The 22219-nt window shown below is 47.4% G+C and overlaps 1 protein-coding gene across 1 annotated transcript in view; it reads left to right on the top strand.

Annotated features, from left to right (window-relative positions):
• The first annotated feature begins 13519 nt into the window (after window positions 1-13519).
• Window positions 13520-22219, top strand: part of KIF26A (kinesin family member 26A) — a 165588-nt gene continuing 156888 nt past the window's right edge. The window contains 2 exon segments of the mRNA XM_078150387.1: window positions 13520-13724; window positions 14842-15105. Of these exon segments, the coding sequence (XP_078006513.1) occupies window positions 13683-13724; window positions 14842-15105 (306 nt within the window). The 5' untranslated portion in view covers window positions 13520-13682.

Below are 22219 nucleotides of genomic sequence, written 5' to 3'. Positions count from 1 at the left end.
CTCCTTAATAAAAGAATTTGTTCTGTAAAACTTGGACTCAGTCAAAAGGCCATACCCACAGACCTAGAAGGCCACAGGTGGCTTTGAGGCTGTCGGTTCCCCACCCCTGCCCTAGGCACTGTGGGCAGGATTGGATTTATGCTTCCTTAGCACATTGCTCTACCCCTGGAGGAGAGAGAAGAAACATAGTTCCCACATCACCAGGGCTTTAGGCTGCAAATGTATGAACAGATTTGGCTTCCCTGGAGGTGGAGATTGTTCCAGAGCTTTACCCACAGGGGAAGAAGGATGGGATGTGTGTTTCCTAACCCAGAGCGTGCCTGTGACAACACAGGCATTTAGGTGTCCAGGTGGACCTAGGAGCTAGGGAAATCCTTCTGGAGGATGATTCCTCTGCTTCTAGAACAAGGGAAGCTCAGTCAGAAAGGAGCTGCAGCCAGCATAGTTTGAAAGAGGGCTGTGGAAATAGGAAAGGGTACAGAAACAAGCAGCAGTAACAATCAGCAAGAAAAGAGAGGCAACTGTAACTGCTGCTCCTTGGAATTCAAGTAGCCAAGCATAGAATCTCTGAAATCTGCATCCTTCTTCTCAAGATCACACCAAACCTATTGAACAATTTGGAAGTAAATGAGTTAGGCCATTTATCACCAGGAAAACAGAACCTAGCTAGGCATCTTGCCATCTGCCTTGTGGCTGCCCCCTTCCTCCCCACCTGGAATGGCCACCCTTGAGATCTAAGATCTGATTTCCAGAGACCATGCTCATCTTCCATCAGGGAAAATGGAAACCTAGTGACCAAATTTCAACAAAAATTATTGCATAATTGTAGAAGAAATAGAAAAAAGCAATATCATGACTTAGTAAGAATAATCAACATTACACTTCTATTTGCATGTATGTGTCTTTGTAAGATCTTTTTTAGCTCTGACAAACCTTAAAATCAAATATTGAAATAAGTCGAATGCAGAACCAGACCTTCAGTTGTTTAACCAACATTTTTAAAAAATGAAGTATATTCAATCATTTTTCTATGACTAAAAATGAAATTTTTGTGAAAGCATAAAGTATTATACCATTAATAAATAAAAAATTAAATACTGCTTATTTAATAATTGTCTCACCTTTTTAACATCTATTTTATGTCTGTTTTACAATATACATAGCATTATTACATATATAATTTATAAATTAGTAAGCATGAATGTATGGGAGATGGGTACTGATTTGGGGGGGTTGCGGCTAGGGGCTCATGGTCAAAAAAGGTTGCAGACTACTGTTTTAGGTAATGCCATTCCCCTCTGCCTCAAAGGCAACCCCCACCCCAAACTTTCTTGAAGAGAGGATTCTTCCTGTTCTTCAGAATATACATCCACTGTTAACTCTTCTATGAAACTTTCCTTAATCTTCTCCATCATTCACCTGGAAGTGATCTCTCTTCATCTTCTGAACTTGAGTTGACCCCACTTCTCCCTCTTACTGTGAGTTGAAATTAAGAATAGGGATAGGGACCAGATCTATGATTTCATTGGTATGCCAATGCAGGTTGGCACCTTCTCTGTAACTTTCAGTCTTAGAAAATTGCCTAGGGCACTGAAAAGTTCAGAGACTTGCTAAGGTTTATACAGTCAGCATGTATCAAAGGTGGAATATGAACCCACGTATTGCTACCTGCAAAGCTGGCTCTCTATCCCCTCTGCTATGCTGCCTTTCAGGTGGAAATTGTTTGCAAAACTGGAAGACAAGGGTTTATATGGCCACTTCACTAGGGACAAATGAGATGGAGTCAGCAGCTAGGAATCTAGAAAAGCGAGCAATGACCATTTGTAATGGTGGTTGGTGGTGGGTGTCTTATCAGTCCTTCAAGTTCTTCTGATGGGCCCAGAGCTATTGCAGACTAGATAGACCCCCTAGAGTAGAAGCTCCACCTTAGTGAGAGGTGGATCTCCAAGCAAGGACTTTGAATATGAAAAAGAAAAGGAGTCAGTCTTAGACACTAGTCTAAGAACACTGGAAAAGTAGTTTCCAAGGCTTCAAAGAGTGATGGACTTGGCTGACATCTTGCTAAAGAGGCTGGTGAGGTAAAGGAGATGAATGTCAGTTAAGGAAGTATGAAGTGCTATGACCTGCCTAAGAAATGGTTTAGGGGCCAGAATAAGGACGGATAGACATGATGAAGTGGGGGTGACCACAAAAGACAATGGAATTTAGAGTTGGAAGATACCTTAGGTGAGAAAACTGAAGCTGAGAAGGAAAGTGATTTGCCCAATGTCAAATATAGCACATTAGATAGTAAATGGAAGAGCTGAAATTCAAACTTGAGTACCAAACCAATGTTTTTTTTTGTTATACTGAACTTTCTCTGAAAATTAAAATGTACATTTTTATTGTGCTTTATAACCTTAATATAAAACATTGCCACTGAAGTCTTTCTATGGTGCCTCATTGTGACCGTGAGTTCAGAGTAGTGCAAGGTCTTCTGGGTGGTACCAAACTGGAAAGACTTAAATCACTACTTAGTCTGGATAGACATGTAGAGCATGTCTGTTGTTTGAGGACTAGCCTAGTGCACCTGGGTCACTTCTTCTCACATGCAGGTCCCTAGAAAAGCTCCCTTAGATTCAAAGATACTTTGTAGGTCAATAGCCTTTGAAAACCAGAGCTCATGAGCCCCTACCAATATGACTATTTTCACTAGTCATCTGGAAGACACAATTAGTTGAAAGCACAGATTTTTAATAAACCAGTATAAAACCATGAAATAGGATGAAAATTAAATAGAGATATACTCTCTACCCCAATATACCCCAAATATATATACCACCAGTAAGAAAAATAGACACATGATAATATGGCTAGGGCTAACCCACACAGAGGGATACACATGAAAGGAATGTGTGTGACTAATGAACACAGGTGAGGGAAAACTCATGCCTTTGATGATATAAAGTTTCCAATGTCTTTATTGATGTCATTATGAAGACAAAAAAAATGAGGAAAAAAAAGATGAGCTGAGAGAGCAATTCATTCCTGGCAGCCAAAGGTAATTCTATTAATATTAAGCTTATTTGTAAAAACTTATGGAAGAAGATATTGGCAGGTTACGGGTAGTATCATCTTGTAAGCCATAAGAAGCCCTAGAGCAAAACACAAGTTAACAGAAAAGTGGTTGTGAAATTGGATGGAGAACAATGAATAGGTGTGAAACAGAAAAGATCTTTAAAGATTTTTAAACTAAACTCTTTTCACCATCAATGAGAGTGGAGTACCTACATTTGGATTCTGACATAGTGCCAGATGCAGTGCATGAGAAAGTGGAAGTGATGCTGGAGAAAATAAAGATGGGAAGAGCAGCTGGATAGGACAGAGCATGAATGACAGTGGTCCAATGCAAGTGACATGATTTTGAGGGCATTGAGGAATCAGCTCTCAAGATATCTAAAAAAGGTAAGGAAATCAAAAGCTTAGGTTAAAAAAAAACAACAAAAAACCTCAGACTTCATTATTTAAAAAGTGATAAAGAACATAAGTAACTACCAACTTACATGTCACTTTCCTATCTTTACAAAATAATCTACACACATACATCAAGGGCATCATTGATGATGGTCTGGGAAGGGACCAGTCGATATTTCACAAAGGATATTCTACATCAGACAACATTTACAGTCATAGAGTTGTCTGAAAGGTGTAGAGAATACAAGATCCCACTGTGCTTAATGCTTGTGGACTATAAAAAGCATTTAATTTAAAAGGGCAAAATGTTGCCTTAAAGGCTCTCCTCCAACAAGATGTCTTCCATGAATGTTTAGATGTAACAATAGAGATAACTTGTCTACAATCCTTTGATTATTAAGTAAGGTGTCTATATGCTTGCCAAAGGTGTTGTAACTGTTATGGAGAATGCCCAGTTGAAAATCCAAGTGGAAAGAACATTCCCTATGGGTGGTAACTTTTTTTGGGGGGGGGAGGAAAGGAGATCAGTGAAAAATAAACATAGCAGGATCTTGCATTCTATAGACCTTTCATTTATTTATTTATTTATCTATTTAATCATTTAATTAAATTTTTTTTTTTTTGGTGAGGCAATTGGGGTTAAGTGACTTGCTCAGAGTCACACAGCTAGTAAGTGTTATGTATCTGAGGCCAGATTTGAACTCAGGTCCTCCTGAATCCAGGGCCGGTGCTCTATCCACTTCACCACCTAGCTGCCCCTGTCTATACACCTTTTAGTCAATTGTGTAACCAGACTAAAGAATTGTTTGCAAAAGCCCACTTCCTCCCTTCCTGTATTTTTTTTAAAGGATACCTTCAATTCATTTGCATATCATTCTCATAAAGATCACATAGACAGTGAAACATGCCTCCCACCTCTCAGAGGGATAGAGATATGAAATGCACATTGTCACACATGACCAATGTATTGATTCATCCTCCCGGTCACCCAGGCTTATAACCTCTGTGTCGTTCTTTCCTTCTCACTTGTATTCGCTCTGCATATCCAATCGGCTGTCAAATCTTCTTTCTATCTTCCCCACATCTCTCAAGTGTCCCCTTCATATCACTCATACAGCCTCCATCTTGGCACAGACCCTCATCACCTTCATATGGATTATTACAATAGGCTTCATCTCCCTGCCTTGAATCTTTCCCCCCTCTAGTCTATCCTCCACTCAGTTGCCAAAGCAATCTTCCTAAAGTTCGGGGTCTGACAATATCAACCCCTATTCAATAAACTCCAGCGGCTCCTTATTACCTCCAGGATCAGGTATAAAAATCTCTGGCTTTGAAAGCCATTCCTAACCTAGTCCCTTCCTACCTTTCTAATTTTCTTATACTTTATTCTCCTCCACCTTTTTGGTAATCCAGATACATTGGCCTACTTGCCATGACTTACCATCTCCTGACTCTGGGCTAGAATTTTTCAAGGAAACAAAGTAGTTACATACACCAACTCTACAAAGTAGGTTTGTATACACCACTCTTCCTTTTGAAAATTAGACATTTGCCCTCTTCCAGTTCTGTGGCACTTTTTTTTATTCTCCACGATCTCTTGAAGATCATGGACAATCATATGGACCAGTTCTTTCTGTAAAGATACATACTAGAAGGAGGTCTTTTTTCTCTCTCGGAGTGACTCCTATAAAGCAAGAGCTGGCCCATATACAGTATTTTAAGCTTAACAAAACATTTCACATATATTAGGGCAGCTAGGTGGCAAAGTGGATAGAGTGTGGGCTCTGGAGTCAGAAGGACTGAGTTCAAATCTAGCCTCAGACATTAGCTGCGTTTCCCTGGACAAGTTGCTTAATTTCACTTGCCTCAGTTTCCTCATCTGACAAAATGAGCAGGTGAAGGAAATGGCAAACCACTCCAGTATCTTTGCCAAGAAAACCCCAAGTGGGGTCACAAAGAGTTGGATTTGACTAACTAAAAAACTAAAACTAAAACAAACAAGCAAACAAAACGCCAACATGGGGCAACTAGGTGACACGATGGCTAGAGTGCTGGACCTGAAGCCTGAAGACTTATCTTCTTGAGTTCAAATCTGGCCTCAGACACTTCCTAGCTGTGTGACCCTGGGCAAGTCACTTAACCCTGCTTGCCCCAGTTTCCTCATCTGTAAAATGAACTGGAGAAGGAAAAAGCAAACCACTCCAGCCTCTGCCAAGAAACCCGAAAGAGGGTCATGAAGAGTCAGACACGACTGAGCAGCAGCAACAAAATTACACGCATTGTCTTGTATGATCCTCAAAATAACCCTGTGGAATCTTTGATGCAGATATTATGCCCATTTTACTGAGAAGGAAACTGAGGTTAAGTAACTTGACCATAATTATGCAGCTCAAAAGTGTCAGACTAGAATTTGAACCTAGGTTTCTCTCAGTTCCTAGCTCAGCACTCTTTCCTGTTCTGATTGTTCAGACATTTTTCTCACTTTGAGACTAAGGGAAGAAATGTTCTGAAGTCTAGCTCAGGAGTATCTTCAGGAGCCCAGTGTCCCAACAGTCAGATGAGAACTTCTGGCAGTTGAGTAAGACATAAAGAAAGCCTGTGGGGAGGGAGTGCTTGGGATTCAGGATGGAAGCTCTTCCCAGGCCCACTTGGAGTACAGACTCCTCACCGTACCTCCTCGATTTGGCACTTAACTTGTTCTACTTCATACTGTATACTTTTATCGTAGAATAGGGAATGAAAAAACTGGAAGGGGTCTTAGACATGGAACGATAGAACCTCAGAGTTGGAAGGGACCTCAGAAATCACTTAGTTCATTGGACATTGATAAATTGAAGTCCCAAAAGGAAAAACTGTTTTGTCCAATGTCACAGGTCCACTATGCAGCAGATCATACATTTGCAATCCCCACTAGGTGATGGTAAGCATCTATATTCATAATCTTTGTACCTCCTTCAATGTCTAACTAGCTTTACACATAGAAAGTAGATACTTAGGAAATTTTTATCCATTGAATGTTGATGGAGAGGAAGCTTGGCATAGGGGATGGGGAGCTAGCCTGGTATTCAGGAAGACCTTGGTTCATTCAAGCCCTGCCTTCTGAAATAGCTTGGCTGTATGACCTAGAATAAAGCACAGCCTCTTGGTGCTGCCAAACACCTCTGTTAGACTGTGAGTTTTAGAAGAGTTGCCAATCTGCATTGGCAGATTTCTTATACAAATGAAATCAGAGCTCTGAAACAAAACAAAGGAAAAATTCAATTGATGGATGGAATGAGGATGGGGCTAGAGGAAGAGAGAATTCTGAGAATTTATGCTTAGCTGTCTTTGGACTACAATAAGGTGAGGTGTGTGGGATGGCACGGAGGGAGCTTGGATCAGACGTGTTTTTCCTTTGCAGCTCAAGGAAGTCATCAAATCATAGCATCAGAAAGCATCTGGTCTACCCCATATTTGAGAATATTCTACAATATCCCTAACCACTAGAAGGCATCTAATCCTATATATGAGACTCCCGTAGACATAGGCTCCTGGCTGACTGTCATCCAAATTTCACTTGAGTAATTCCAGCAATGAAGAATTGACTATTCCACAAGGCAACCTATCTCAATGTTGTGTTTCTGTGTCACACACGACACCCCATCTTCTATCCTCCTGACTTTGTCCTCATCATCTCCTCATGCCTGGAATGTACTCTGTCCCCACTTATGCCTCACATAATCCAAATACTACCTTGTACGCGAAGACTTTCCTGACATCCACCAGCTACTACTACCCTACCTCTCGAGCTACCTACCTTGTATTTAATTACTTTGTATTTATTCTCATTATATTTATTCTCTGTCTCTTTTTCTCCTCCCTCTTTTTTTCCCTCCTCTTTCTGTTTTTCAGCTCCTTTCTCTCTCTTTCACTCCTCCTCCTCCTCTCTGTCTCTGTGTCTGTCTCTCTCCCCCGCCCCACCTCCCCCCCACTTTGAATCTAATCTCTGCTGGTAGGCACTATTTCATTCATTGTATTTTGTATCCCCAGAGCCTGCCGCATAGTACGTGCTAATTAATACCTGTTGATTGATTGAGGGATGCATCCCAAGCAACCTCAAAAATTGTGTGACACCAGGGTCAATTGAAAAGAATGGATCTCTGCCAAGGAGACAGCAGGAAGTCCAAGGGTAGGGGCTGGGACAGGGACATCAAGGCTAGAAAGTCTATGTGTCTAAGAGCTTGGTATCAACAGTTGCCCTAGGGGTCTTGGTGGGAGGGGAAATCCGAGGGGTTTCCATTCAAGGCTTTCTGAACACAGTACCAATCTGACCAGGTATCATTCTACTCATGGCGTGGTGCGTGTGTGCGCGGGTGTGTGCTCCCGCAACAGGAAAACATCGGGGAAAGGTCGAGGGAACACTGCCACATGGGAGTTGGCCTCAATGACTCCTAGAGTCCAAGACTAAAACAAGGTGGCACTCCTCTTCTCCCCTCTCAGATTGTGCGTTGTCCAACGCGCCTCGCCCTTCCAGCATAGTTTAGCCTCACGCTGTCGGGGTCGCACTCTCTTCCTACCTCTGCCAGTGCCCTTCATCGGCGAAGTATGGTGGACGTAGAGGCTTGCGCAGGTTGCGCAGAACTGCGCGCTCTGATGTCTCTGCTTATTCCCAAGCTCCACTAGGGGTCCGGAGCTGCTTCCTCCTTAAGGCAGGGGCTGGGCGGTTAGCTTCAAAACCAAGGTGGTGATGATGGTAGTGTTGGGGCGGGGGTGGAGGGGGCGGGGAGAGGAGGGATGCTGTTTCAAGCCCGTCGAAGGCTACCTCTTCCTCTGCCTTTTGCGGGTTATTCCCTCTAGGGCAGGATACGTGTCTAGATGTACTGCAAATCCTGGGTCCCCAACGTCTTGCCGCGTCTCTAAGAGATGATGGACCACTGTGGGGCCCTCGAGGTTAGAGGTTAACTGAGGCCGGGGACAGCTCCCGGCCCCTCCTACCCATCATTCTGCACCCTCATCTTCCCCTCCCACCAACTCTAAAACACTAAGCTTTGGCTATTTGCGCCCACGGTAGAAGCTGCAGCGGGCGCCCCTCGGGTGCCTCACTCTGATTTCGCCTCCTTTATCTATTTTTTCGGACCCCCCGCCCCCAAGCAGAAAACGGAGGCGGCGGCACAGTGGCAGCAACACCTCCCTAGCTCTCAGCTCGCGCCAGCCCCCGCGTGGCATCGCGGACTTCGGCGCAAAAAAGTCCATCGGAAACGCCCCCCTGCCTACCTCGGAGGAAGCACAATTAGTGTATGGGGAGGAGAAGGGGGAAGGAGGAGAAGGAGAAGGGGGAAGGAAGAAGGAGGAAGAAAGATAAAGGAGAAGGGGGAAGGAAGAAGGAGAAGGCGAGAGGAGGGGAAAGGGGAAGAAGGAGAAGAAGGAAGAAGGAGGAGAAGGGGGAAGGAGGAGAAAGAGGGGAAAGAAAGAAGGAGAGAGGGAAGGAAGAGGAAGTAGGGGGAAGGAGAAGGAAAAGGAGGAAGAAGGGAGAAGGAAGAGCAAGAGGAGGAAGAAGGGAGAAGGAAGAGCAAGAGGAGGAAGAAGGGACAGGAGGAAGAGGAGGGGAGGTGGAGGAAAGAAGGAGGAGGAGGGGCGGTGACCAAGTGGCCAGCGGCGACTGGGGCGCTGCCGCTGGAGAGCGGGCTGGACGCCGCGGGGAGCCCCGAGCAGCGGCAAGCGGTGCGGAGAGAGCAACAGCAAGCCAGCGAGCGAGCGGGCGGGCGAGTGGAACAGCTAGCTACGCGGCGGCAGCTGCGGGCGGAACCTGCAGAGCGCCTTCCACTCGCTGGAGCCAGGCGCTGAGAGTAGCAGACGGCACAGAGGGCGCTTGGAGGCAGCTCCGCAGGCATGAGGGGGCAGTGACAGACAGCTCGGAGGCGCGGACGGGCGATTTCCAGCCCGCCAGCCTCCAGGAGCCACTTATCCTCTCAAGCTCCCGAGCTCAAACAGGATGGCTTTGCCGAAACCTGCCGAGCCTGCGCCGGGAGCCCAGAGGAAAGCGCCCAGTCTGCTGGAGATGGGCGCTCTCTGCCTGGACTCGGAGATTATTTTCGGCTTCACAAGTCATCTCCTGCGCAGGAGAGGAAAGGTGAGGGGGGCCTGGGCAGTACGTGAACCCCAGCCTCTCCCCTAGCCTCCCCGACCCCCTACTTCTGGATGTTTTGAGGACCCAGGGTGGGGGTTGGGGGCGCTAAGCGGGGCAGAAGGTCGAAGTTGAGGAACCAGGGTTGACTTCACCATACTTGTCTCTCGAGTGGAAACTTGGAGCGGGGTTGTCTGTTGTCGGGATGTGCCCACCCTCAGAAGGTAGCTTCCCAGCTCAAGGGGAGGACAACTGACGGGGATGCGAAGCTGGAGGCTGTTAGCAGAAGGAGGGTAGAGAGGGGCGGGGAGGTGGGGGTGGTGTTGCTCTAGCTTCTGGTCGAGGCTTCCTCCCCTCCCCCCACGCCCAAAGCCAACACCTTCCCTCTATTTCAGCACCAGGCGCCGTCCAACGGGACTTTGAAGACACTGTTGTGTTAACTCTCGGCTTGTGGTACCGCTAGGGTGGGGGGTGTCCGAGGCAAGCCAACTCCCAATCAAACTTAGCCCTATTGTCCTGAGACGAGTTGGGAGAGGAAAGGGGTAAAGGAGGCGGGGATCCCAGTACCAGGATCTTAACGGGGAACCCCAGCATTTCTAGGGCGCGGCCAGGGTGGGGCTCCTAAGCTGAAGTGAGGATTGTCCCTGATCTCCAAACCCTGGTTGGGTGAGGATATCGGGGCCGGGGTTCGATCCTTGAGGCATTTGCTTTTCACTGCTCCCTCCTTCCACTCCAGGCTCCCCTTAGGCCTGGAAAATCCTCGCAGGGAGGGTATTGGATTCAGAGCCTGGGATGGGGTGGGGGGTGGTTGGGAGTAGGGGGAAGAGGTGGTTCAGATGTTTCCTAGGGTCCAACCCTAGTCTCAACCTCTCAGTTGAGGAAACATTCCAGTATTAGAGGAGGGGGCAGGTTGAGTTGCCTCCTTTCTTTCCTAATCCGGAAACTTAAATTTCCTCTTTGTCCCCCTCCCCCACCTAAATCCCCACCCCCAAGACCCAAAGAGATATGGTTTATGGAGTCGTGTGAGCGCGTGCGTGTGCGTATGTGTGTGCGCGCGTGTGTATGTATGTGTGCATGCATGTAAGGTGTTGCATTTGTGGGGAGAAGTTGGGGGTGGGGCCTAGTCATTGCCCCGCGGGGCCAGGGACGCACACGTGCGTGTGTGTTTGTGGGCGCGCGCGCGAGCGCGACTCCCGTTACAGGGTTCTAGAGGAGGAATGTCCGGGACCATGCCATGGGGAGGGACCGCGGCAGCTGCCGTCAGTGCTTGCTGGGAATGGGAGGAAAGAGATTGAGGGGGAGATGGGGAGGGAAGGAGGTAGTCTTTGGGGTTGGGAGGGGAAACAGCTGTTAGGGTAGCTATAGAACTGGGGCGGGGCCAATGGAGAGCTGGGTGTTTGCTGGGCGCATCAGGTGGAGTGGAACGGAATAAAGAGTCGAGTTAGCACGAGTGAAATTCCTGTTTTGAATCGTTGTTTGGGGTCTCTATGGGGATGGGGGGGGACGTTGCTTCCTTGGTGCCAGCTGCTTGAGGTGGAGACTTTGTAGTGGAGAGGTTGTAGTGTGCGTGCGTGCGTGTGTGTGTGTGAAGGTCCCCTGCAGATCCTGGGGCTAAAGTAAGAACAAGATGTAGAACCTCGAACCCTTCCCCCAAGGAGCAGCCCCTCCCACTTCCTGGTCCCGGCTGGCGGCACGTACCACGCGGCCTTCAATCAATGCGCTTAACTCGTGTTGTAGACCCGGCTGAGTTTGCAAAATTATCAGGGAGTAGCTCTCCCCTTCCTTGCCACCGACTTCCCACTTGCTAGAGGAAAATGCCAGCGACTGGGCAGGATCTGGGGTAGAAACAAGTGCTAGATGATAGTCAATCCCTTGTTTTCCCAGACACAGCCCAGGGTTGAGGGTGGGGTCTTTCCAGGCAAGCTCTCCGACCTTCCCTGGTCTTTCTGAGGGAGTATGACGGGACAGGGCTAGGGTGAGGTTGGCCTCTTTGAGCTGGACCTCAGCGGTGCCTGGGCTGATGGAGATGAATCCAAAGACAAAACCCTGGCTAGTTTTTTCCTCCCACCCCCCACCCTCCATGGGGAGGGGAGAGGGATGCCTCTGGAAGGAAAGTGTGTGCGTGTGTATGTGTGTATGGATTTCATTTGTGTATGTGCTTGAAATTATGTGCCTGTTCCTGTGTAGTATGCTACATCTCTTTGTCTCTCCAAGCTCTCTCTTGTCTTTGGCTTCTGTGCTTACAAATTGGCCCTTCTGTCTGCGATGTCTCTTCGTCTCTTTAGGGTTTCTTCGTTGTTATTACTATTTTATTGATCTTTCTTGGCTGAGATTAAGAATTCTATCTTTTCTGAGTTTGATTTTTCTCCCACTCCCTTTCTCTCATCCTGTCCTTCTCTCCCGCTGCCTCTACGTCTCTTGCTTGGTGTCTCTCTGTCCGCGTGTCTGAGCGAGTTCCCTCTCGGTGTTGCAGAGCCAGCTGTGGCCAGCAGATGGCACTGGCGTAACGGACCAGGCAGGCTTGGCTCTTCCACTGCATCGAATTTATCCGAAGCCAGGTACAGTTCCCCAGGGCAGGAGGCTGAGTCCTCCCCTCCTCCAACTCCCCGCTCCCACCGCCTCTCTCAGCCTGCTGGGCGACCTCGAACTGTGAGAAGCTTGTGTCTGAGCCCGGGGGCGTAGGGCTAGGGGTTGGAGTATACGGGCCAGTCACACAGGTTGGGAGAAGAGAGTTGGGTCATTGTGAGGAGTAGGATGAGCTGAGTGATCTTTCATTTGGGAAGCAACCCTTTGCAAACGGGCAATTAATTTGGGAGGTAAGGTCAGCTACTTTCTTACATGTACCCAGCCAACAGCCACAGCTAGCTACATTTATAGGTATAGGCACACAGTTATAGGTACAGAAACATAAAGATACACAGATAATCAGACACACCCTTACAAAGATGCACAATTAGACACACAATGTCCCCATCTCCTAGAACAACGAAAATTTGCTTCTCTTCCCTGCTCAGATAGCTTAATAAACGCCTGTGGAATTCAACCAGACACATGCTAATCACTTAGCGACAGACACACACAGATACTGTATATATAGAGACACATAGTATATATAGAAACAGATACAGTGTATATATACAGAGGCACAGGCATGTATAGAAAGACACATACAAAGATACAGCTGAGGGGCAGTGGAGAGGGACGGAGACCCACTGAAAATCAAGACATGAGCTGTATTTATCCTTTACTGGGCCACTAACTCCTTGACATAGGGGCAAGTACCATCCCATTTTAAGACTCTCAGTCTCCCCATCTGTCTAAAGTCCCTGTCAGCCTCGACGTTCTCTGTTCTGTGACTCCAAGTAGACATAAGTCTGGGCCGTGTTGGGTAAAGGAGCGATTCTTCAGTATAGGAACGGGGGAAACTGCAGGTGTTGGGTATGAATGTACTGGGAAGGGGGCTGGAGGAGTCTTTCATCCTGAAATCTCTCCCCCTAGAATGTTGGGCTCCCCAGCCCTCAACCAACTGGCTTCCAGTTTGACAATTCTCCCCAATTACACACGCATAGAGTGTAGAGGATGAGGCCCTGGCCTAGGTGCCCCCTCCTCCACTCCACTGTTTCCTCTCCTCCCCCCACACCTCCAGATGCTATGCCAAAGGAAAAAAAGAAATCTACCCCTCCCCCAGCTCAGCTCTCTCCTCATTCCCTCTCCTCCCCTCCCCTCCCCTTTCTTCTGGTTTAGCGTCCGCGCTAGGGGAGCGAGAGAGTGAGTGACAGACTTGCTTTCCCTTCCCCTCACCTTCTCTGCCAGGCCCTGCCCACTCTCTCAGCCTGGCGGCTGTCCCCCGCCCAGTCTCCCCAGCCACCTTCCACGGGCCCCGCCTCTCTCCCCCTGGAAGCCCCGCCCCACCCCGCCCCAGCCCAGCCAGGTTCCCGCCCTCCGGGTTAGCTCTCACCAAACTTGCCACCCCCAAAACTTTGGACTACTCCGGACTCGGGCCATGGGGGCGGGAAGGAGCCGAATCACGTAGTCACCGCCGAGCCCGCAGAGCCAGCATAGACCGGGCCAGGCCGCCAGCTCCTGCTTCCAGTCGCTCCCCAGTTGCAGCGGCCGCAGCCGGGCCATGGGCAGCCGCGGCACTCCCCCCGGCATAGCGGGGCCCCTGGTATATCGCTTCTCCGGGGGATCAGGGGGGCTTTGACCGTGTCCGCGTGTTTGCTTGTGTTGGTTACCTCTCGTGGAGGGCTAGCCTCCCCTGGGTGTAGCGCTCCTGACTTCGAGGAAAGGGGGCTTCTGGGTGCTTGTAGTAATGCGCGCATTACTTCTCGTGGTAGCGAGCCTTTAAGGGCAGAGGGAGCTCGGGGCTCTGCCTGTGTCGTTCACCCTCGGCGTAGGGCTCCCTACTCCTGGGCTTCGCACTTCTCCTGGGGGAAAATAGGGGCCCTGGCCGTCTACGTAGCGCTCCCTCCTTCATCCAGTATAGCGCTTCTACTTCTGGGGAAACAAGGAGCTCTGCGCTGTGCGCGTTTCCCCAGCCATAGCGCTTTCTTTTTGAATGTATGTGCTACTCAGACTGTTGAGTCTTGGAAGTTTGGAAGATGAGGGGGAAATATCCTAGGGAATGGGGTGAGGTGAGTGTAGCTGGTCCGGGAGGCTAGGAGAGGTCACTGCCCTGGCAACAGTAGTTCTCGGTACCCGGCGCCTGCTCCATTCCCCTTAATTTTTGCGCGACTTCTTCGGGGACAGAGTGCAGCCCCCAGGACCAGGAACCCGTCAGTTACCTGCTCCTTGGACTTTGTATGGGGAAGGGAAAAACGATCGCTGTTTTCTTGGGAGAGGGGTCACAAGGAGGAGATGCACGACTTTTGGGGGGGCGATCTCAGGATGAGAGATACACTCAGTCTTCCTTTGTCTGGCACTATCTCCTCGGTTTCGACTTTGGGGTGTACTGTGAGGATTGAGGGGCGTTTCTTGCTCTGATAGCTTGAGATTGTACTGAGCTTGTCAAGTCAGCTCTGGAGTATCTGAGAGAGCGAGTAACGGGGCGAATTTAAATGTGTGTGTTATTTGGGGCGACGTCGAGTGTGTCAAGGCACAGTTTCCTAGGTGTGTACGTCAGCCTGAAAAGCTGTGTGGTTACTTAGAGAGTTTGGAGGATGTTGGGGTGTGTGGGGGTGCCAGTTTTGGGGGATGTTGGTATTTGGAGTGTGGGTACCCGGATAGTCAGGACACCGTTTGCCCTCCCGCTGTCTCGCAGCTCACTTTGCCCCTCCTCCCCGCAGGTGGCGGAGGGAAGCCCGTGTCGGGAGCCGCTGCCTCTGGAGCTGTCCCCGCGGAAGAGGCTGCCGGCTGCGCCCCCAGACGAGGATCGATGTGGCAACCGCCCCCCGCCCGAGGGGGCCGGCGCTGGGGCTGGAGCCGGGTCGGAACCAGGCCACTTTGAGCGATCCGGGAGAGGGGGCTGGTGCCGCCACTGTCAGACCAAACTCGCAGAACTCAAGAGACAGGCCTGGAAATTGGTCGGTGGGCAGGGTACGCCCCTCGGGGTAAGTCATTCACCGTCGCCTTAAGGAGATTTGAGTTTTCCTGTGTACTTAACGACTCTGAACTAACCCTGAGCCCCTTCCTAAGGCCTGGGAAGGTGGTTGCCTGGTCGAATACCTTCTCATTTCACTGAAACCGGTAGGCTCTGCTTCTTGGGCTGCCCTGCACCTTCCACCCAGACAACTTTTGAGGAATGAGGGTTAAACCTGGACTGCCGGTGGTAAGGGATGGAAGAAGTCTGGTGTTCAGGAGTTTGGAATATGGGCCAAAGTATCTGGTCGGTGATTGACTCTGTCTTTTACTATGCTGATTTACACAGTTTAGGGAGGTTTTTAGTTTTTTTTTAATAAGATTTGTAACTAGAAGAGACTAGTGTAATCACTTTATTCGACATTTGTCGAAACTGAAGACCAGAGAAGTTAAGTGATTTACCCAAAGTCACACAGCATGCATACTCCATGTGTCCTGTAGGGGGAGCTGGAATTTGGACTTAGGCCCTTCTGATTCTTCCAGACTGCATCTCTGATGAGTTTTTGTTCCATCTCCTCTGCCCCAGCATAAGCATGGCTATGTGGGTATAACTAAGTATTCACTTTCAGTTTTCCCTCTGTGTTTGTAATTGTTGCTGCTTTTGGCAGGACCTGAGGGGGGTGGGGGGAAGAGGAAACCTTCAGACAGGAGGCAGGTAGCCCACAGCTGTGTTTTAGCCCTGCCCTCCCTAAAATCAGTGGAAAAGACTGGCCAGAAGCCTGATAAAACCTAAACTAGAGGCCTTGGGACCCTTGGGTTTGGACTTCGTGTGGGACATTGTTTTCCTAAACAATACTGCCCTGGAAGTTTGCAAAGCCTTGTGAGATTGGGGGTCTCCAGAGGAAACCAATCCCTCTTGACCTTCAGACTTATTGAAAAAGTTCCTGGGAAGTCAGCATAATTCCTATTGAATCTAAATATAGCTGGTGAATGTGTGTGTGTGTGTGTGTGTGTGTGTGTGTGTGTGTGTGTGTGTGTGTGCTCGCGCGTGTGTGTGAAGGGGGGGGCAGTGGGAAGAGAAAAGCTTGAAAAGAATGATGTACTTGGAATCTGCAGACTTGGGTTGGAATTTTAGCTCTGACCTTAACTACTTGCTTGTCTTCAGGCAAGTCACTTAAGCTTTCTGGGCCTCAGTTTCTTCCCCTGTAAAAAATGTGGAGGTTGTAACGATTTACCTGAGAGATTCCTTATGGCTCTAAATCCAATAGTCTCATATACATGTGAGTTATTGTATAGCCTTCTGTGCAGCCCTTCTCTGATGCCTTATGGTGGCCCAGATGTGACCATAGATAACTGAAGACTACTTTAGCTACGTAAGTGCTGGCAGGCTTTGCCAAGCTGGGAAAGCTTCGAGTTTGGGCCTAGCAGTGGGTTGTATCTGTTATTAGAGGATCAGCTAGCCAAATTCTATCTCGTCTTCAGAAGAATGGTTTATTGCATGAAGGATAATGAATTTTTTCTGATACAACAATTTGTATAGTAAAAAGAATACAAGCTTTGGGTCTGAAGCCTTGCTTTGCCTACTTACGACCTGGGTAACTTTGGACTTTCCCTCTATGAGCCTCAGTTTCCTCAACTGTAAAATTGGGCTGGACAAGCTCTTGATATGGTGACTGTTGTACATTGTGGTCCAGCAAAGTCTAATATTTCTATTGTTGGGTCAGAGAGAGGTTGACTTTGCCCAGAGCGTATAAAGCTTCAGTTTTTCAGTCTCTTTGCAAGGTCAGTGGGAATGTCATGAGGATTTTCTCCAGAGGGGCAGTAACTGGAGCCTCTGGAGAGGAATGTTCCTTGGTGCTGTAGTGGTCAGGTGAGGAGACCTTCAGTAAAGGCCTCCTGTGTGGTCCCCATCCTGCCTTTCTCTCTCAGGCATCCTTCTTTGAGAAGACCTCCAGGATGGGTAAATCTATCCTGGTTCCCCCTCAGCCTTTCAAAGTAGGCAAAGAAAAGAGTTAATTGAAAATCTGTCACCAGGTGCAATCCAGCCCCAGGTCTCTACCCCCCCCCCCAACTCCTTCTTATGGGTTAGAGATGCAAACTGAGACTGGGCCACTTCCTAGCATGGGATGGTAGTGGTGGGGAGGGAAGGGCGGGGTCAAAAACCTAGAGGTAATAAAGTAGGTATTCATCCCTGAAACCTGATTGACAAATGCTGATGCCACAGGACAAGGTTATAATAAGTACCAAAGCCTGTATGGGCATGTGCTCTGATCCCTTTAATTTTTTCCCAGGTGTACTAGAGTTAGGGGACCTGGGTTGAAATCCCAGCTTTGTTACCTTGGGCAAGTCACTTAATAGCTCTGTACCTCAAGTTTCTTTCTCTATGAAATGAGGAGGTTGGAATAGGTGACTTCAAAGGTCCCTTTCAGCTTTGGTGGATGGGGAAGAAATTAAAGGGAGATTACAGATGATCTGCCGCTGAGTGAAGCATCCTCTGCCATCGTTGTCATCTTCCTCTCGTCCTCTTAGTCTGTTACATGTCATCCCCTTTTTTCTTTCTTTAATGAAATAAAGGCAGTTTCTTTCCACAGCAGTGAGAAGACCTTAATCTGAACATCAAGATAACCTCCTTCACTTGTTCTAACTCCCAGGAGGCAGAGACAACTCTTTTGAACTTACCATATTCTGACGATGGGTGTCATTGGCTGTGATAACCAAGAGGCCTTTCAGCAGCTCCTCTACCTACTGGGCCTGCCCAGGTCCCATGGGGGGAGTGAAGGGAGGGGGCAAACTCTGCAGCTGATGAAAGAGAGAGCACTCCTCTGGAGTCTCTGGTTACTCCTGAGAGGGACTGAGTAGAGATATCAGAAGATTTCTTTTTCTCAGAGCCACAAAGGAGACTGTTTTGTAGCTGACCCAGGGATGAGAGTAACCCCTCAGAGATAGGTACAGGGACCCAGACCCTGGCCACTTTCTGAAGCTGGGTTTTCTCATCTTGTTTGTTGGGTGTGATCATGGTGAAATGTTGCTCCTGTGGAAAGTTTTGTGTCTGGAACTACAGACTCATCGAATTTCTATGTCAGAACCTTAGAGAGGACTCTAGCTCAGTCACCCCCTCCCACTTTACAGATGAGAGACTTGCCTGAGATCTTCCCGAGAGGGAGTTGATGTTACAGCCAGAACTTGAACCCTGGCTTCTATCTCTGGACGTGCATGGGCATGGTTTTATGTTGGCTAACTGGGTGTGAAGTTGTTTTCTGAAAGTTCTCTGCTTTTTTGAGGGAAGCTAATGAGAAACAATAATGGTAATTCCAATGAGCTGTTGCAATGAACATTCCTTAAAGGTGTTTCCATCCCTATGATCTTATCCCATCTCTCATTGTCTAAAGTTCCTGCAAGTTCTATTTGGGTTCAGTGTATGGTCAGATGTGTTTGGAAGAAAGCCAGAGGAAGGAAGAAAGGAAAGAAACAAGCATTTATTAAGTACTTACTTTTTGCCAAGTGCCATGCTAAGCACTTTTACAAATAGCTCTATGCCTCAGTTTCTTTCTCTATGAAATGAAGAGGTTGGAATGGGTGATTTCAAAGGTCTTTGCCTGCTTTAAATCCGATAGTCTTTGGTGGAAGGCGAGGAAATTGAGGGGAGACAACAAATGATCTGCTGTGGAGGGGAATATTCCCAGTCAAATCTCATTTGATTTACAACATTGGGAGGAAGGTGTTATTATCCCCATTTTACAGTTAAGGAAACTCAACTGCAGGGTCACACAGCTAGCAAGTGTCTGAGGCTGGCTTTGATTCCTGCCTTAAGTGACTGCAGGCTAGTACTCTATTTCGCCCCCTAGCTGCCAGAGTCACTTCGTAGGCCTTGTATTTTACCAGAGGAATGTGATGGTCAATCCCTCTGTAGGGAGAGCCTGTATTTTCTATCTTATCTCAGCATATTGAGAAGGAATTCCCCTTGGTCTTGTGGGGAAATAAGATGCAAACCATCTCATTGGGTGGTTCTTTATTATTTTTTTTTAATCTGTGGGCTTCTGCCTAGAACAAGAGCAAAACAAAACAAAACAAAAAAAGTCTCTATTCACGCTTTCTATTCCGCCTAAGAAATCAAACCAAAGCAAATGAATGAATGGGATAACTTTCAGTGCCTTAGATGAAGCATGAAGGAAAGACAAGAATGGGCAGTGATAAATAATAGAATATCAGGAAGGAGCCTTTGTACACAGAACATGGACTTAGAGGAGCCATCTTAACTTACTCATTACAACTGAGGCCCAGAGTGGGTAGAAACTTGCTCAAGGTCGCATGGGCAGTAAATAGAAGAACCGGGATTCGAACCCAGGTCTTTTGACCACAGAGCCAGTGCTTTTCCCAATTCACCAGCCTGTTCTGATTCCTAACAGTTACTCTTCTGGATAAAAGGTGATTTTTTAAAAAAATGGAGATCTTAACTCAAAGAAATAAATGTCAATATTAACAATTCACATTTATTTGGCACATGGAAAGTAGAACAAGTTGTGTTGGAAAAGAACCCTAGGTTTGAAATCCAGAAGATGATTAGACAGCAGGCGCTGCTTTCTAACAGTGTTACTTCAAGCAAGTAAGTCATTTAACTTGTATGAACTCAGTTTCCACACCTATAAAAGGAGGGTGTCTGTTTGTATAGTATCCATGTTCTCTTCCAACTCTAAAATTCTGCACTCTTATCTCATTTAATCTTCCTAATGACCGTGTGGTCCAAGGAATGTTATCCTCATCTTAATGATGAGTCCTCATCCATTTCCCATTTACCCATTTGGGAACTGTAGATTGATTCGGTGGTTCATTCTATAATCCAGATTTCACTCTGAAGAATCAGGAAGTCTCCTGATTGGAAGAGGAATATGGCATTCCACCCAGGAGGAACACTTTATCGCTCCCCTTAAGTGAAAACAAGGATACATAATGGGTACAGATGGCGTTTCTCTCACCTTTAAATGAGAATAACAGCCTCTAATGGATACCCCAAAGGGTCACAAAGACAATCTTTTCCTTACATCAGCACACTTTTCCAGCTTCCTCACCCCCATCAACTGACCATCCTGTCATAAGTGCCAAGTTCCCCACTGTCTCCTTTGGATGGCAATATTTCAAGCCCACCCCAGTGGTAAAAGGGAAGATGGTACAGGAACATCTGTGCTCGAAGTAACCTTGTAGGGGGATTTAAAATCCATCCCTCCTCTCATACTGCCTCTCTGAAGTGAGAAGTATTGATTCTTGGTCCTCCTCTCCTTAGGTCCTCCTCCAAGAGGCTTGGAGAGTTTCACTCTCTTGGTCTTTTGTCTTGGAGAAGGAGTAGAGCAGTGAGAGGTGCTAATGGCTTCCTTTGCTTCCTTCAAAAATTATCTCAGCTTCTACTATCTTTAAGAGGCTTTTCCTGGGCCCTCCAGTTGCTTCTGCTCTCAGATTACCATTTATCTACTCTGTATATATCTTGTTTGTATCTAGTTAATTTCATGTTTGCTTCCCTCCCTTAGAAATGTGAGCTCCTCGAGGGCAGGTACTGTTTTTGCCCCCCCCCCTTTTGTATTTATCCTCAGGTGCTTAGCGATGTGTGTGGCTTATAGTAAGCACTTCATACAGGCTTGTTGAATGACTGATTGGACAGGCAGGATGCAGTGATTGTGATGATAACTGAGTGAAACATGAATCTTCTCTAGGAAAGTTTATGCTTAGAGCTGGGGAAAAGTATACCCTTAGAACTTGGAACTTTTAAATTCAATTTAAATAAACATTAAGCACTTACACTTAAGGTCCCATGCTGGCCCTGGGCATGTTAACATAGAGGCAACCCTGTTCTGAAGGAGTTTAAAATCTGATGGAGGAGGGGAAAACCAAATACTTTAATACTAAAGGGGAAGGTGAGAAAAAGTGAAGAACAAATCCAGGAAAAGTCACGTGACAAATTAGAAATGGGAAAAATTACTTTCGGTTGAGTGGGCAGAGGAAGCACAGATCAGGAAGGAAGTAGGACATATTGGCTGAATTGGGTCTTGAATGAAGAGAGGGATTCATTAAAAGGAAATGAGGGTGGGGCAGAATCGGTTCTGGGTGAAGGTGTGAGTAAAGTCAACGCTTTCCTCTAAGAACCTTTTGCAGTGGCCAAGTGCAATCCATTGAACTCTGCATCATAGGATTTCAAACTGGAGGGGACCTTGGAGGTTAACTAGTCTGACACCCCCATTTTTCAGATGAGGAAACTGAGCCTTAGAATTGTTTTGCTCCTAGTCACACAGTAGGATTAGATAACAACAGGATTAGGTTTAAATGCAGTTCCTCAGACTCTAAGATCCAGCAGTCTTGCCCCTACATCTCACCTCTGCTCATTCTGTTTCCCCTGCCTGGGACGTGCTTCTCCCACCTACACCTATTGAAGTCTTGCAGACCACTCAGACGCCACCTCCTCCAGAAAGTCTTCTCTTTCCCACAGGCACACCTCTTTTCTGTGATCTCTCAGCTCCTAAGTCATTGACTGTTCAAACCTTTCATTTGGCAGGCAGCATAGGCACTCTCATCTGGTTATCTAAGGCTATGGCTTCTCTCCCCCTACCCTGACCCCCAAGACTAGGAGCTTCCTTATTGATCATTAGGTCTAACATTCTTCTTCTATAGATGAGATGATTGTGGACAAGAAATTTTCCCAAAGGTCACACAGGCCATAAGAAGCAGAACTGGACTGAGCAGGTCTTCTCGTTCCAGAATAACTTCATAAATGCCCCTTTCCATCCTTACTTTCCTCTATCAGCTACAAGTGCAGGGACCTGTGCTGAAGCATCAGGAAATGTTTGTTGAATGAATGTATTTCAGACTTGTCATCCATCAGATTGTTAAAGACCTGCTTGCCCCTCTCTCTCCCTTCTCCTCCCTTTCCCCCCAGTTACAGGACTGGGCATGTAGCTGGTGCTCAGGAAGCACCTGTGACTGGATTGATTTCTTTCATTCATTCTTTCTCGCCCTCCGAGTATCTTACATCCCAGCTCCCAAGTATCCCACCAATGCAGAAGCTAAGTAGACATTTGAGCCACTGAGAGAGAGGGGCTTTCAGCTGCTAGGGATGTTTCAGCTGAGGAGTGATCTTTGCTAGCAAGTGGGGGTTATCCCTGT

Source organism: Phascolarctos cinereus, unplaced genomic scaffold (assembly GCF_003287225.1).
Source record: "Phascolarctos cinereus isolate Bilbo 61053 unplaced genomic scaffold, phaCin_HiC Scaffold_2;HRSCAF=192, whole genome shotgun sequence".
NCBI lineage: Eukaryota > Metazoa > Chordata > Mammalia > Diprotodontia > Phascolarctidae > Phascolarctos > Phascolarctos cinereus.
The sequence above is the reverse complement of the archived record's forward strand: the minus strand, read 5'-3'. Positions and strand labels throughout refer to the sequence as shown.